This window comes from Gymnoscopelus microlampas, assembly GCF_963454915.1.
Source record: "Gymnoscopelus microlampas genome assembly, chromosome: 24".
NCBI classification, from domain to species: Eukaryota; Metazoa; Chordata; class Actinopteri; order Myctophiformes; family Myctophidae; genus Gymnoscopelus; species Gymnoscopelus microlampas.
The window spans coordinates 22360469-22378674 of record NC_139961.1 but is presented as its reverse complement, the minus strand read 5'-3'; the positions used below and the strand labels follow the sequence as shown (position 1 = coordinate 22378674).

The following is an 18206-nucleotide window of genomic DNA, read 5'->3' as shown; positions in this document are numbered from 1 at the left end:
TAACAACATTTTCATTCTAGCTGTCTTAAGACCATGGTCTAAATTAGTCTCAGCTTAGACAGGCCATGGTCTGCTGGATTTCATTGGCTCACTTATTGATCCTTATACAACAAACTAATCAATGATTTCCTTCCTCTCTCTGTTTCTCTCTCTTTCTTATGTCTTTGTGATCCAGGTATTGTTTCCGTCCTCTGACGGGATTTGTCCTCTCAGCTGTCTGGTGTAAGGAGGAGGAGAAGAGGGAACAGAGATGCCTAAACCGGTAAGAGTCTGTAGGCCGGAGCAGGAGCATCAATGTCTGCTGTGTACGTCCATTATGCTACTTCCTGCAAACACACACACACTAAGCAGCAGTGTCTCATGAGGAATCGGAAGTTTCCCGGTTTCGATTCCGGTTCCCGACATCACACGTAAAAAGTGTCCTTGAGCAAGACGCTGAACTGATCCTGATGAGCAGGCAGGTGCCTTGTATGGCTGACTCTGCCATGGTTGGTCTGTGACTGTAAAAATATGACTAGAAAGTCACTATTCCTTCATGTTGTTTACTTGCTCACTACACAGTTTTGAGTTTTTTTTTGTTCTTGATTACAAATGTCACAAATGTTATTTAGATAGCATGTAGTTTAGACAGATGCCAGGTTTGATGTTTAACTGGTATCCTAGTTTCTTTGAAGCACTACATTGTTCTATTTGCACTCTACTTATGTGACTATTTACCTTGTTGTTTGTTGACTAGGGTTCATGCTTACTCTGACCTCGCACTTGTAAGTCGCTCTGGATAAGTGCATCTGCTAAACGCCTGAACTGTAATTGTACTATATAAATGCAGACCATTTATTACGTAAGAAGGCGAATCCACGTCCCACCGTGTCACTAGTCCTCCATTGCTAGCAAATTCCCATCCATTTCAAATATGATTTCGATCAGCACTGAACCAAATCTGAACAACCATATTGTGTTTTTTTTCTGCCAGCTTGGCTGTTAGTCATGAGGACTATAGATATACAGTAGATATTGCATGCACTTGGATGGCTCATGTCCCTGTGCAACAAAAGGAAGTTGCTTGGTGGTGTCTGACTTACAAAACACTACTTTCTTTTTTGTTGTAACCGTCAGTGCATGCACCTGGTTGCCCTGAAGCCAGATTTTATCGTTGCATAAGGTGACATCTCTGTCACCATGCGCAGGCTTGTACTCGTCAGAACATTTTCCCTCACATTATCCTCCAATGTCGCAAAGAGCAAGTATGAACTTGTGCCACTGTGCTTACTTACGATTGGCTGCTTGTAATTTGTTTGTCTCAACGCTTATTGCGCAGTTATGTTTTGCTGTGAGACGCTCCGGTTGGCGGTGGCGGCGAGCAACAACATGTCAAACTTTCGTCATAGTTCATCTTCCAGTAAACGGGCAGCGTGAAGTGAACTCCGTGGGCCCGAGGCCTCCTCTGAGCCTCAGACAGACACCCAGGCCTCGCAGGCTGTAACACTACAGCCATTGTTGCCAGGCAAGAGGGTGGAGAGAATGCCAGAGTACGCCTCAGCTCTATGAGCAAAGGCCAAAACAAAAGCATTTCTACACAGCTGCAGCATGGCTGTCCGATTCCATGCCGTTGTGGGGCTATGTATGTTGCTTTCCGTCAGAGTAAAGATTTGGACACAGATGAGTCATTGGGTATTGCACTTGTGAACAATTTAGTTTTATGTTTGTGTCTTGGGACTGGGTGAAATCATACACAGCAAAATCCTGAGTGATTTAATTTTAACTGTCAGAGTTAAGGATGAGTTAATTCTGAACTCAGGATTTGACTGTGTATTCTTTAGAAAGGTAGTGCAATACTGCAATACTATCTATTTTACTTATCTTGGACTCTTGTTAGATGGCTTTTGCTCAAGTATTTGTATTTGGGCATACATTTCTTATAATGAATTTCCCTTCGTGGAAAATCACTAATGACTAGTCCAGGAGAATCTTTCCTAGGGATTTGTGAATAACAGTCTGTTTTCGCACTTGCCACAAGATAAGTATATCTTGTGTGTGTATATGAGTGTGAGAGAGAGACTACGCTACAGCCAGGCGCTGATGTCATTCTCCCTCACATCCCCCTCTTGTCCTTTCTGAACCAATGGCAGGGCACCGTCCCAAAAACAGTTCCCGGGGACAGCGTAGGGCTCCGTTCCCGGCTGAGAGAAGCATCACTGTCACAGACCAATAACTCAAGTGCCAGAGAACTGCATGTCCCACCCTCCCGGGGACATGCTGACATAACCTGTGGAGCTCCTGCAGCACAGTACATGGCTCCTCCAAAATAACCTTACATGTTGAGAGCCCCCAAAAAACTTTTTAGGACACGTCACTTTTGGATGGCGTGTTTCATGTCGGCCCCGGGCCGTCGGCACAGGAACCCAGATGACCTGCTGTTGTTGAATATCTAGACAGATTGTGTTTGCCTGAGACGGCGGGAGACTTTGAATGGATTTATCAAACGGCTTTGGAGCAGGCAAGGCACTTAATCGAAATGTTATGACTTTTGAAGTCGTCGTCCCTTGGAGCAAAATAAAGAATATTGCTTGCATTCCAAAACAGTCCTTCGCTACAGGCCTAATCTCATTCAAAACTATGTATGTAAAAAATAATATAAGATAAAGCAACAAATGACAAGGTAATATAGCATTAACAGATAGTTAGCTGGTAGGCATGGTGGCTGGTGGGAGGGCTTTGTAAATGACCTGCATTATTGATAGGACAGAGTATGGTCCTATCTATCAATGGTCTCTCATACTTACCATTCACACCCCCCCCCCCCCTGCCCCCATTGTACCCTTTGCTCAGTGGTGGGGTGTTTTATGAGCCGGCGGACCCCACAGGAAGAGGGGGCTCTCTCGCTCGCGTCCTAGCGTGTGCCTGTTTTCCTGTTTGCAAGCACAAGGGGCCCTGCAGTGTGAAACGGAGTCGGGGCCCCAGTTAAATCCCCCTCAGTCTGTATCAACATCCTGTCTCCTGTGGAATCAGGGTACAGAGAGAGAGAGAGAGAGAGAGAGAAAGAAGAGAGATAGCAGGGGGTGGGTGTTCTTGCTAAGGAAGAAGGGACAAAGTCGGAGAGTGGGAAAAGTAAGAAGAAGGGATGAGGTCCGGGTGCAACTGGAAAGACAGGGTGGGTATGAGTAGTCCTGTCACAATTATGACATAATCGGCTTTTTCGCAATTATTTGAGATAATTGCCTTTTTTTTTGCATAATCGTCATCGTTTCCATGTTGGAAAATGTTCATATATTTTCAAACATTTTCAAAAGTAGTGGAAATAGCTGATCTACAAGCTCACAACACGTCGCGATGCGACACGTTATAGATCGGCTATTTCCACTAATAATGTTTTTTTGAAAGTATAAAGTTATTAAATGTCACTCATTTCTTAAGTATATTTAAGTTATTTGCCATGTCTTCCCTGTGCAACTTCAAAGCCTAAAAGCCAAACAGAAATGTAATTTTTATTCATGTTTCAGTGTTCAACGACACAAAAAAAAACACAATTAAATCGTTAATCGCAATTATTTGTGTGACAATTAATTGTTATGTCAAATTTTCATAATCGCAATAGCCCTAGGGATGAGGTCCGGGTGCAAATGGAAACCGAGGGTGGGTATGATGAGATGGAGATGTACGCACAGATGGAGAGAGAGAGAGAGAGAGAGAGAGAGACAGAAAGATGTACAGGAAGCAAGCAGGGATGAGAACCAGGATTGAGGACAGGATGGAGAGATGCAGTTAACCTCATGAACCCTAGCTTCCCTCCCTATTCTGGGCATGTCATCATCACAGGCGAACATTTGACACCAATAGCAGTCAGAGCTTGTAGATTGGCTATTTTTTGCCAAAGAGATTTGGTGTGTAGGTGGGGGGAAAAGAAGGGAACCAAGGATAGACCGCTGGAGGACCCCGGTTAACAAAGTATATAACATTACAGTATGTGGTTAAAACAGTGGTGGTGAGAAGGAGAAAGTTCTCTTATTAGGGCTGGGTGATACGTCTTCAAATCGATTCTTTCAAACCTTTGCCTCGATTATGATTAATGAACGATCGTTAAAAAAAGTTGTGAAAATAGCAGATTTATAAGCTCACTTATAACTAAGTATAATAAAGGGGTAAGACCGATCAGACCGATTTAGTTGATTATTAAAGAATCTATTAGAATTATTATTATTTCTAAATGTCGGTTTCAATATATTTTTGGTGAATTGCCCAGCCCCATTTTCTAGAAGTTATTATTGGAGACCCTGATGCTAAGCAGCGGGGGAGGAGATAGTAGGACTGGTGGTGTTGCGGGGGCGGGGGGGGGAGTGACCTCCCTCGGTGCCGCTGGGCAAAGCATAAACTGTTTGCCGGCTGCATTTGGCCATTTACTTTGTCAACAGTCCAGAGCTTGTGGGTTGACATCAAAAGCGGCAAACCAGTCCAGGCAACGCTCAACCCCACGCTGTGTCACCCGTCAGCAGCTTTTAAGACGAGAGGCCTGTCAGATGGTGATGTGTGATGATCCTAGCAGTTATCTCTGTAATTTAAACCTTTTTGTCTTTCGTTAAACAGATGTTTTGAATTCGCTCAAACATAACAAGCATGTGTGTGTTTGTGTGCATGTAGGTATTGTAGGTAAGAACATGCCAATCCCTCCCACTCATCCGTCCTCTCATTCGCATTCTCCCCCTCCCCTCTCTCTCTCTCCCTTCATTCCTCATCCCCCTCTTCTCCTCCCCCTCCGTTCGTCCCTCCCTCAAAGGCCTTCCTTACCCCATAGGGGGGTTAATCAGACAGACAAGACAGCTGCTCAGAGCCCAGCAGGCCAGATTAGCAGCTCTACTGATTGAAGTGTATGTGTGTGTGGGGGGGGGGGGGCACACACGTGTTTTCTTGCACACACATGCAGGTTCATGTCCTCGTCTTGACGGGCTCTCTCAGCAAAGCTACACTAAACAGCCTACAGTAAATAAATAGCTGCACATTTAATGAAGACAACTGATGCTTTTTACAGAGTAGGTATTCAGGATTCTACAGCTGTTATAATAAATCTGGTGTTTTTGACTGGTTTGAAGTTTCATAGATTTCAGGTTGTCTGGGGACACTCTGGTGGCTTTCAGCTCCAGTCCTGGGGAGCCAGTTTGATGCTGGTTTTCTGGTTCCCCAGGTAGTTATTGATGGGATGCCTTGGGTCTAAATGACTCCCTGACTGGAATGCTAGAATTAAAACGATCAATACCCTTGTTTCTCATCAGGAGTGTAGAACCACTGTGGTGCACCACTTGAGGTGTTATTATGAGCTCAGTCACTTTGTAATGTCACCACTCGAGGTGTTATGAGTCAGTTTGTAATGTGAGTGAATTAGTCCCGTTTAGGCCTGTCGATTGGTTGTATGTAATGTAAGAGCTAAATGGCTGCCGTGTGAATATGACGGACGAGGAGCGGTGCGCAAAAGTTCAGTCTTCTTCCTTCGAGACGCTTCAGGAGTCTGGAGTGTTTGATTAGCTGCGTCAGTGCTTGTGTATGTTGTTCTGCCCCCCCTCCCCCTCCTCCTCACGCCTCCTTCATCTCCTCCTCCTTCTGAGAGGGACAGGATTAACCCTCCCGTCTGATCCATCCAGGATCCCAGCTCCAGCCACTCCACATAGACACGGAGTGCATACAGTCACATACACACACACGCACACAGCGCACAAAGGTCGGCTATTTCACAGCTGATTGCTGATGGCGGGCCGGGCCCCACACAAACGCAGACGAAGTGACATTCAAGGTTGGTCACTTGGAAACCCCAGCTCAGCACTACGTTCTCCATAACAACTCCTCTCTCGCTAAAACCCAACGAGGCGTCCGCTCTTGACCCCAGCGACACAAAGTCTCACTCCGTCAGCCGCTGAACCGTGAACGGGGGGTGTTATGCTGACGAGGCTTCTTGTTGATGGCTTGTTTGTTCAAACGCATGCATGGGCAAGAGGAGAACCATTTGATACTTTGAAGGAACCTGTTGACCGGCGTTGCCTCACAATTGATGCTTAGTTTGTATTTAAAATAAAACACAGCTCAAAGTTACAGTAGCACTGTGAGTTGGGATACAGCACTGGTTAAACGCCTGATAAGTTCAGTTAAAAAAAGTTAACTGATGGTGTGATTTTAATACAAAACGTGTAGTGTAGTGGTTACGGGGGGGTGGTATGTTTCGCCCATTGACTGTCTACGATCAATTGCCAGCCATTTTCCAAAGCATGTAGTGGTTTGTTTGCTTTGTCAGGACACCATTGAATTCCATTCATTTCAGTACAGGATTAAAATCAACATGCAGCGGCTTGAAACATGCTTGAGATAGGTCATCCAGTTTTTTCAAGTTATGTTAATGGTGTGCTTTAATTCATTTTCAAGCACGGATTGATTTGAGAAGTCTAGTCGAAAAGGGTCCCTGGAGAAAATCTTGAATTACAAACAACATTCAAACATCATCCATGAATTATTCATCAAGGAATGAATGTTGAGTCACTGACTCAATTATTCAGGTAAGTTCTGTAATGATGGAAACGTAAAATCTAAGCTAAATTAAAAGAGCCATTAAATTATCTGTTTTTGTATGATATAGATATAGAGATAGAGATAGATAGATAGATAAAGCTGTGAATAGACATAACACCATGACCATATATGGTCCTTTAATGCAACTTTGGTCCCTGAAACCATACACACCTGTCTGGCATTAAATGGATGGATTCCCACCAGACCCTTGTCTGTCATGTCTCTCCCACTGTCTCTCAGCTTTCCGTAAAGACGGAGTACTAAGGGGGATTATTGAGTCGCCCACACTCCTTCTTGAAATTGGAGAAATTAGAGAAAATGTATCTCGATACCAACTGGACCGAGACTAAGTCCAGTTTAGGGACCTTTTGAGAATGAAAATCGTACGGGGCTGAACCACGGCATAATTATTCGACCAAGTTGCAGACAGACTTCCACTCCAAATAATCCCCAGTGCTGCTCCACAGTCATACTACTGGAACACTTACTCACTGCTCCGCATTTAGACTCAACAAGTAGCGTGAGAAAGGGGAGGTAAAAGTAGCAGGTTGTAAGGCTGTCAATTATTCAGACCCATTTAAAACCGAGCTTCCTCAGTTTGAAATTCAACCACAAAATCTCTGCTCCTCCGACTGTTGCTGCAAGGCAGTGCAGGGAGCCACTGCCAAGGAGGAGAGAGACTGTCTCCATAGTTCTCAGATCATAATGATGATAAGCCTTGATACCCAACCATTTCTGACAGGCGGCTGTATCTCTCTGAAACGCAGCTGCCAGAGAGGACATTTTCAAATATGTTCTCCGACAGCTGAGTGAGCCAACATGCCTTTTGAGCGACACTGTGACTTAGACACAGTTTTGTAGTCCTTCTAGCGGCACGGTTCTAATGATGGTGATGGCGATGACACTCAGTCATCCATCCACTTGGATGGAATGATCAGTTGGCTGCCACGAAGAAATTATACGTTTTGGGTCGAAAAGGTCAACAACAAAAAGGCAAAAATATATATAAAAATATATAATGGGTCATATCTCAGAAGCAATGAGATTCTCTACTACTTGAGTGATTTTTTTATCCTTACTTGGGAGATTCTGGCTATTCATATTAACTAACCCTAACCCTTTATTTAACAGCTAGTAACAACTTATCAAAATTCACCATCACCATTCCACGCTAATAGAAACTACATCTTTTCTTTCCCTGGAAAGTTAGCCTGCTGAAACAAAAGCTACTGCTCTTGTATTAATACAAAATATAAAACAAAGTTTTAAATCTTAAAATGACCCTACCGATGATGTCATTGCATAGGCACTAGGCAGGTATCTGAACTGCCCACAGACCTCGTCTGAGACGCAGAGCCACTAGACAGAAATGGTGTCATCTTATAATGAGCTTTAGTGAGGACCAATTATACGAAGTTAAGTTGAAAATGGGTGAAGTGGTCCTTTTTTTAAAATGTTTTTTATTACATTTTTATTCCACGATTTTGTAACCCAATTTTTTACACCCAGTGCCAAGTGTCTATGTAATCCTGGGCACTACCTTCCCTCTGCCAACCTAGAGAGGCCAGGGCCGAGCTCATGCCTCCTTCAATGCATGAGAGCCAACTGACCTTCTTATCACCTGACAGGGGAGAGTTTCCCTGGTTGGACGTAGCGTGTGGAAGGAACACGTTATTCCAACCAGTTCCTTTCCCCTCTATCAGGCGCCCCGGCTGGCCAGGGGGAGGCAGTATAGTGACCAGGATTACTGCATTTTTTTGTGAGGGTACCTACCCTAGGGAACACGGGGAGAACATGCAAACTCCACACAGAGAGGCCCTTTCGCCAATCCCACCTATAGGGTAGGACACTGATGACGCGGAGGAGAGAACAACAACAAGTGGTCCTTTTTTAACTAGTAAATAACGGTTGACTGAAGTGTCCTGTAAAGTAGGGATTTCCAAGCCACAGTGAAAATGTACAGTACGAGGCATGCCGGTCCCAGTGTTCTGCTGGTGTTAAACTCCCTCCCCGACACCTGCCTCCCTTCAGCAGATTAAACCTGTGGCGTGTCCCTAGATAGACGAACAAGCCAACAAACACATGGCTAGGCTAGCTTTCCCAGTTAGCATCAGCTCAGGTTCTGCGGTGTAACCGCACACCCAGTCTTCTCGTTGCCTGGCTTAGCGGGTGACACGGTCGTGCCGTAAAGCGCTGCTGTGGGTGTTGGTGTCATGATGGTTGTTTCCCAGAGAGGAAGTACCTAGAGTGACCTTAACAACGGCTATCAACACCACTATAGCCCACAGCTTCCTTCATCTCAAGTTGGGTTCAGCGGTGTCACAAACTTGAGACTTATTTGTCTGCTATTTGAATCTTGTCATTGTGCAATGAGTATATATACTGTAAGTTAAGGGAGGGCTGCCGGTTTTAATTATAGTCTATTGTGTTGTAGTTATTGTTGAGTCTGTATCTGTCTTATTTTGGTGTACAACTCGTACAGTTGTACACCAGAGTTGTACAAATTGTTAAGATCCTGTGGTCAGAATGTTTTTTATGTCATTGTCGTATTTGGCATCTGTGTCACTAGCACAGATTCCTGCATTGCCAATGCACTTGACAAAGCAAAGTGATTCTCGTTCTTGATTGTCTTTTTAGAAGAAGTCAAGGAAAAGTTCCAAGAAAAGAGAAGTGCATCTTAATAATCAATCTTGCACAACCGCCGGCTCCTGGTTGATACACACCGTCCCACCAAAGGCCCACTTCCCAGACGACCATAAATCCTCAACCCAGAGTCTGAATTTGCCAGAGAGATTTACACTCATTGGAATTCAAGTTAATTGAAAGATGCAGACAAAGCAGTGTCATGTATACCTCATTTCCACCAAGATTAACCTAGTTCAGGCTCTGGGCTGGTGCTAGTAGCTAGCCACCTGGGGCTAAATCATCTCCTCAGAAAACTTTACGCATTCAAGAATCCTTCTTGGCATTCGAATGGGAGGGGGGTTACAATTTGAACGAAAGCTGCTTTTTCCACGTGTCGAATGCAGTTCAGTCCACTTGTTTCTCAACCAGTAGGGCCGGGCTCAAGACACAGGTCTTAAACAAAGGGCCATAATATAGCAGATGAATATTATTGATAATCATCACATTTATTATACAAAACAAGTCTATATATAGTTGGTTACTAAAAGCATTGGGTCCTCACATCATTATAACCAGTCGAGAAACACTTGTTGGGTCCTTCTGAACCGATAACCTGCATACATTGCCTCACACATTGTCTGTGCTTAATCCCTGTGTCCTCCAAAGAGAGGCTGGGGGGGGGCATGGGAGAGTGCATTCATGGGAGACTGACAGTGGGATCAAAAACAGAGAAAGCGCTGTAGCATTTCATGGGTAATTAATGACAGGCAGCTATAATGTGGCTCTGTGTGGGTAGAGGGGAGAGTCCAGCTATGTGCTGTATATGCAAAAGCTTCATGGGTTATTAATGAGAGAGACACACACACGAGAAAAGAGAGATGAACACGGAGATGGAGTGGAAAATGAGATTAAGTGTTCCTGAGGTTTTGTGGATGTTTATTGGGAGGGGAAAAGAAGAAAAGAACATCTCTCTCCCTCTCCCTTTTGCTCTCTTCCCTCTCTGCCCATTCTCTTCCCACTTCTGTTAGTGTTTCATCTACAGCAACCCGACTGTAACTTTATCCCATAACCCTGGATCATCTCTCTCTCTCTCTCTGTCTGTCTCTGCCTTGCTCTCCCACTGCTCTAGGCCTCTCTATATATCTATCATCTCTCCTCCTTCCCTCTTCCCTACTTTTACACTCTCTGCTCTCCTTATCTTGATTCTCTCTCTCTCTGATGCCTTACTACTGTACATACAGCCCTGTATGTACGTGTGTGCGCGCGCACGTGTGTGTGTGTGTGTGTGTAGGAGGAAGGATGTGAGATGCCTCGGAGGTCAGCCCCGTTGCGTTCTGTCAGCTGCATGCTAGGCCCACTGCCAATGCCGCTCAAAAAAAAGCCACAGCCAATGGCAGGACTCGATTGTCAGCTCCGCCCCTCCCCACCGAGGCATCCTGGGTAGAAGGGTGCCAGGAACAGAAATGCTCACTCACCCTGTCAGTGCCGAGGAGTGAGAGAGAGAGAGAGACACGGTACACAGCCAAAGTTTGCTTTAGATTGCAGGAGAAATGTCCAGAATTCTTCTGCCTGCCTGAGGGAATGTTAAGTCAGCAGCTCCATTAGCACTGCAGGGTTTTAGCCCTGAGGAAGTGTTTGATAATACATACTTGTATGTACCGTAACACAACGTTTCTTAAAATATCGGTTTGGTTCTCAGACCTTTTTTTAATTTTAAGTACTACTATTTTCGTGTGCGTTAGGTCATGGACCCCCATAACTCTCAAAGTGCACCGTGAAGGTCCTTTTCCTTACAAACTATACATTATTTAGCTGGGGATCCCCTGGAACCCCCTCAAGGACCCCTGGGGGGTCCCCAGACCACATTTTGAAAACCACTGCCTTAGAACACAATCTCTGGTTGAGCAGGTTGAGTTGAGCTCTCGTTACTACCAAAACAAAGCAAAATTAGAATGTAATGCGTGATGGCTCTACAAGAACAGTTGTTGGTCATAAAGTGCGCGTGCCCGACGCGTGCAACGCATGCAGAACTGCACGTATCATCTCTGGCTTATGCTTGAAATCTACCAGTGTCTTCCTGCTTTTTAAATAACTCCCATAACAGTGTTTTCCCTCTCTGCTCTCGAACCGGTTTTATCTCGATACAGAAATTGTGCACAATCTATGAAAGCAACTCAAGGCGGGGAACGATAAGGAAGTGAAACAATGATGATTTGCCCCACCCCCTGCACCGAGTACGAAATAAAAGCAAAATTGCTGCCGTGTGAAAATGGTCCACACCACGGGCCGATTTGTGCTCTGACCTCTGTGTCAGAGAGCATGTATTCCAGGGGGAATGTGTGAAACATCGGTGTGTTTATATGTTGTGTGTGTAGATAGAATTGCCAGTACAATGACCACCTTCTCTTGTGCGTATTTTGTAGATCAATGTACGCGTCACCACCATGGACGCAGAGCTGGAGTTTGCCATCCAGCCAAATACGACGGGCAAACAGCTCTTTGATCAGGTGAGTCTGAGTTACACACACACTCACTCACTCACTCACTCACTCACTCACTCACATGGGCACGCAAACTGTCTATTACTTTCCTACAAACCTGCTTATAGGAGGATTTTAATGTTCATACATACTGCAGATTTGCTTAGTGTTAGGGAGTTGCGTTTTTCGTGAACACCAGCCTGAATTAAATTGCTTGCCATTCTCCCAGTGAGTGTGTAATCTCATCTGTAGACCTGGCATTTTGCAGAATACCATAAGATTTTGCTTCTATGAGGTATTTAGTGCATGCTGTGGTTTCGGAGTTGGCAAAAATATTGCAGTTTAAGTAGTTTTGCGATTGAATTATTTATTATGCAGCCCTACTGAGTTGCACGCACGCACGCACGCACGCACGCACGCGCACACACACACACACACACACACACACACACACACACACACACACACACACACACACACACACACACACACACACACACAATCATATAACAAAGCAACATTACTGCTCCCATCATCAAGCAGCAGTGAGTCCTCAATTAGTCATGTCTAATGAAACCAATTAAAGAGGCAGACTGGATGTAAGGGCACGCCCAGAGCCCATAACAGCTGCATGATGTCACAGTTCATCTGAATCTGAGGGTTAGGTTAATGGCTTCCTCTGGTCAGCCACTACTCTGCCTCATCACTACAGAGTACCTCACCTAACTGCATTTACATGTTTACATTACACACCTTAGATCTGTTAATGTTAGATGGGGTATGGTTAACGTTAGATGGGATAGGGTTACCTTCAAAGTTACGTACATGGGATATGGTTACAGTTAAGTTTAGATGGTACAGTATATGGTTAAGGTTAAGATTAGATCAGTTAATGTTAGATGGGATATGGTTACAGTTAAAGTTAGATGGGATATGGTTACAGATGAGTTTGGGATATGGTTAAGATGGCATACAGGGAATATTTAGTATGGTTCACAATTCACATTTACGTGACTAAAAGATTTGAGTTGTAACAGATCTAGAAAAGGAATAGATTATGATATGAATATGAATAAGCACACAATAAAACATGTTGTTCTATAATGTAGATAAGTTGTCCTTCAACGGCCATAGCTGAGCCAACGTGTGTGTGTGTTCCAACTTTATAGCCTGTACATATAACAGGTATATAACTACACAATGTGACATAGCTCTGTTTAACACACTGTACACACTTCCCCCATTTTCTTAAACAGTTTTTATTATATTTTGACACTTGCTTTGGCAAATGTAAACGTATGTTTTCTCATGCCAATAAAGCTCCTTTGCATTGAATTGTGTTCCTCCTAGGTGGTGAAGACCGTGGGCCTTAGGGAGGTGTGGTTCTTTGGCCTGCAGTATACAGACAGTAAAGGCTACCACACTTGGCTCAAGCTCAACAAGAAGGTAATCACCTCTCTCACTTCCACACATAAAATATCCTAAGGGTTCATTTAACCATGAGGGTTAATCCATTAAGACCCAGAACGTATCTGTGTCATTTTAAGATTTCTTGGGCTATTCAAAAATAGCAGATATACAAGCTCATAGCGCGGCACTGGAGCTTGTAGACCTGCTTTTTTTTATTTGTAATTTTTTTGTGCATATGTATGTACACGTACGTACGTACTCCGATCTGTGCTTCTGGGTGTCCCTGCAACAACATATTTTGAGATCCGCGGTCAAATAAATATCATTTTGGGGGTCCTCGACGTGGAAAAGTTGGAGCACCACTGATATAGCAACATACTGGTAGGATTTAGAAAACATTTTTAGATATGTATTTGGCCGCGGACACCCAGGAACCCCCCCAAGGACCCAATGTTGAGAACCACACCACATTACATTGTGTCTGTCTGTATCTCAGAGTGTGTGTCCTATTGTCCAGTATAGTCTCCGCTATAGACTATGGTCAGACTTCCTGACAAACACGCCCTCCAGCCCCCAGCTCTATGAAATCACACGTGTTCCCGTCCGTTTTTACACTAGAGTTAAATGGACACTCCGGATTTTACTGTGTGTACCCCTCTGTAGCCATATGTGTGTGTTTGAGCGCATGCGCGTCATAGAATTCCCCTCGCCCTGAAGTACTGTAAATGCATGCGTGTGTGTACTGTGTACGTATGTGAGATTGAGGAGGTGGTACTGAAAATTCCCCTTGTTTTAAGTACTGTAAGTGTATGTGTGTGTCTCAAGCACTGTAAAGCTGCTCTGTGTGTGTGTGTGTGTGTGTGTGTGTGTGTGTGTGTGTGTGTGTGTGTGTGTGTGTGTGTGTGTGTGTGTGTGTGTGTTCCACACAGCCATGCTATACCCGTGTTAGGCTGTCAGAGTGATCTATGACAGGATTTCTTTTAACAAGGGGGGCTCCAGTGGAAACTATTCTGTGTGTGCATCTGTGTGCGTACTGTATAGTACATGGATGCACACACACACTCCCACACTGTAGCTATATTCTGTACCCTCCCAGCTTGTCATTATACGTTATGTTCACATACTGCACAAGGGTGCTAATTACCTCTGCTAATGACTACATTAGATAGGTACAGTACATGCAGTACCTCTTTATCCCCAAGTCGACACTTTAATTAGTTTACGTTTGACTGTTAAGCAGAGCTCGACCAGTGGCGCCGTAATAGGGGGGCTTTTTGGTGTGTGTCCCCCACTTTACCGATGTCCGATTTTTGGGTCCGATGGTGATCCTGATTTTTGGACCAGCAACCAGGCCTAGAATTTCATTTTTCTAGGAGCAAAAGTTCATACATGCTCAGCCCTGTGGAGTTGCTGGACTGGATTGAAGAGGGGGTTTGGGACTCAGGAACAGTTAACCCATTCAATCCGGGAACGCATCTCTGTAATTTTGAAATTTCTTTGGCTATTCAAAAATAGCAGAGCTACAAGCTCATAGCGCTATGAGCTTGTAGATCCGCTATTTTTGAATAGCCCAAAGTATAATATATTGGTTATAGCTTAAATCTAAAATGACACGGATGCGTTCCCGGATTGAATGGGTTAAGAATTCAGAATCTTAACAAAAGACACTGGTGTCTAAAGACGATATAGACAGGAAAGAGGCAGAGGAGATAACGATGCAATCAGCTGGTGCAGTGCAGGTGGGGCATCAAGGTCACTGTGGCCTCAGGGCATCTAATGTTTTGAAGGGCATAAGGCCAAACAGAGGGGCAACGAATTCCTGACCTGTCAGCAACTACCAATATTTTGTCAGTTAAAGTGCCCCATTTTCTACGACTTAATCCCTTAACCCGTTTAGGCCTGCCGCCTGAGGCCTGAGGAAGTTCTCTGAAAAACGTATATATCGTCGCTACCTTTTATTTTATCGCCAAAAGTTTCAAAAATAGCTGATCTACAAGTTCACAACATGTTGCGACGCTGTATAACAACCCGTTGTCAGTGTCCTAGTAGACATTGTTTAGAAGCTTCTACCTCTGCTCTGCCACTTGACTCCTTGCAACGCTCCTGTGAAACTGTCTGTGATTTCCTGTGTGATTGATTTATTGATCCTCCTGTCGCTGCCTTGTCGGACTTCGAATAATTAGAACAGGAGCTGACTCTGATAGGTTGGTTTTTAAGACAAATGATTTATTTTCTTGACTTGATGAGTCATCGGGACATGGGTCATGATCGACAGTCTGATTGGTTGATTTAAGTAATTGATTCTCAATGTTGGGTCAGGGGACCACCAGGGGTCCACACATGAACCCCCTTTGGGTCTGTAACTCTGAGAGTTAAATAAACACTGAGGATTTTACAGTGTTCCCAAACTGTTACCAAACCAAATGGGTGTCAGTGGCCTAATGCATATCAAACCAAGGTCCTTGAAATTAAAAAGTTTGATAATCACCGTTTTAACTTATTGATTGGCAGTATCTTCTTGCCCATGACACCCTGCTTGGCACGTTCTGCACTGGTTCCGGTTTGATCAATACATGGCATCTCTGCCTTATTGACTAATTAGGACATAGCTGTGGTCCAGAATACAATTTAGTTGATCAGGTTATTGATTAATGTTTGTTTCTGTAACAGTTGCTCTAATTGATTGATGGAATGCATTTGGTGATTGATTGGTTTGATTAATTCACTGTTTCTCAACCTGTGGTCCACGGACCACTAGTGGTCATTGGCAAATGACCACAAAAGTACAGCTGGTCCATGGGAAAATTGGGGATTGTTTGAAATATGCAAGGCCTAGTGGTCCAGAGATCAAAAACGGTTGAGAACCACCAAATTAATTGATGTCTTTATTAACCAGGTCACCCAGCAGGACGTGAAGAAGGAGAACCCGCTTCAGTTTAAGTTCCGGGCAAAGTTCTTCCCCGAGGACGTCTCAGAAGAGCTGATCCAGGAGATCACACAGAGACTGTTCTTCCTACAGGTGACCCGTCCGTCGCACACTGATGACACCATCACACCAAGGAAAAGACTAAAATCAAATATGACGCAGTTTTTGACCAAATACCTCCATGTTGATATTGTGACGATCAAATTGTATTATTTGCCAAAAGCGGCAAAACGCTTTTTATTGTTTACAAATTACCAATATATATTTTTCTGTTTTACTATTTTAGAAGAAATTATGAATGTACATATAAAATAGGCCTTAAGTGATTAAAACCACAATATTACGATCCATAATCCCAGGCAATATCTAGTCCCATATCACAGTATCGATATAATGTCAATATATTGCCCAGCCTTAGGCGGTATTGGTATTTAGACTGCTTGATTTTGCACGGGTGTGTTTACCATTATTGACTGGTCCCATCATTCCTCCCACCCACCCCTCTCTACCCGCCCGGTGGTCTCCAGGTGAAAGAGGCCATTCTGAACGATGAGAACTACTGTCCCCCCGAGACGGCCGTGTTGCTGGCCTCCTACTCTGTCCAAGCCAAGTACGCAGACTACAGCAAAGAAGTGCACAAGCCAGGATACCTCGCCCATGACAGACTGCTGCCACAGAGGTATGCAATACACACACACAGGGATTAAAGGTCTCAGTCGCCACAACTGATTTCAGTCATTTGGATTCCATAGAAATCAGCATGTCTTCTATGGATGCATGCCATTCACATGAAGTGGTCGACACACACACGCAACTTAAACACAACCCGCATTCTAACCCCAAATAGCCCATTGGGAAAACAAGAGCCGCAGCAAGACATCTTCTGGTATTTTCTAAGTATTTCCTATTATTTTCTGTCCATTTTGTCCTCAAAAGACAGAAATACAATACTAGCAATACAATACTAGCAATACAAAAGCACACAGTCAGGACATGTCATGACCCGTACAGGGCTTGTTATGATTTTCTTTATGAGTGTGTTTTCTGTGTTGCATCACTTCAAACAAAGACTAGTTATGGCTAGTCTTCAGTTTACTGATGCTTCCCACACATACTCTCTCTCTCTCTCTCTCTCACACACACACACACACACACACACACACACACACACACACACACACACACACACACACACACACACACACACACACACACACACACGGAATGTGTCTCATTCTCTTGTGGAATGTTCTTTGATTTCCTTGGTAGGAAATGTATCAGCCTTTTGGGTTGAGTTTTTTCTTGGAGCTCTCCCTTCTTACATCTGACAAAGCTGAGCCCCCCACACATGGAACATGTTAACCACTTCAGTCCTATACTCGTATGACAAATATTTTAAATAGATTAGAAGTAGATTGCCTATTTTAGCCATTTTTGTTACAATGTTAATAGTGTGCTTCACAACGATTAGTTACATGTGGGAGTTGGCTATGATTTTGTGCAACACGTTAAGCATTTTGGTCTACCTCTAAACATACAAGGCCTCACGTCGCCCCTGTGATCTTTCGTGCCAAGGGGGGCCCGGACCCCCGTTTGGGAAACACAGGGTTAAGTGTGTGTGTGTGTGTTGCAGAGTTCTGGAACAACATAAGCTGACCAAGGAACAGTGGGAGGACAGGATACAGACATGGCACGAAGAACACAAAGGAATGCTCAGGTACATACACACACATTACACAGAGAATGCACACTACACAGGTACACACTGTCTGGAGATTGATATCTGAGAAATTATATCAGTCTGGTATGTAGCTGACCCATCAGCACAAGCTATAAAGAGCCACCGCATGCAGTATATATGTATATCGTCGCTGTCGAGCAGAGACCTTGTATCTCCATATATTAACATGTTTTTCCTTCATATATTAATGCCCTACTTCGTCATACAAGAGTATCACACAAAAGTAGCACAAATAGCCGATCTATGAACTCAAAATCGTTTGTCTGTGGGTTTTATTAACTAGAGGTCTAGAGTTCAGCCACACCTACATCGTCATCGATGTCTACCTGTTTCCCTTTTATGCCCATATATGGAGATCTCTGTATCTGTCAGACCATGTTCCTTTTTATGCCCGTGGATACAGTATATAGAGATCCCTGATGTCATCATGCCCATATAATGGAATGCCCCCTTTTGTGCCCATATATGGAGTGCTCTG

At 44.1% G+C, this 18206-nt stretch overlaps 1 protein-coding gene across 1 annotated transcript in view; it reads left to right on the top strand.

The window, feature by feature from the left end:
- LOC311040435 (radixin-like) overlaps positions 1-18206 on the top strand; it is a 37737-nt gene that overhangs the window by 2653 nt on the left and 16878 nt on the right. The window contains exons 2-7 of the mRNA XM_084050718.1: positions 176-262; positions 11595-11678; positions 13002-13097; positions 15958-16080; positions 16515-16666; positions 17621-17704. Coding sequence (XP_083906844.1) covers positions 251-262; positions 11595-11678; positions 13002-13097; positions 15958-16080; positions 16515-16666; positions 17621-17704 — 551 coding nt within the window. The 5' untranslated portion in view covers positions 176-250. The remainder of the gene's footprint in view (positions 1-175; positions 263-11594; positions 11679-13001; positions 13098-15957; positions 16081-16514; positions 16667-17620; positions 17705-18206) is intronic.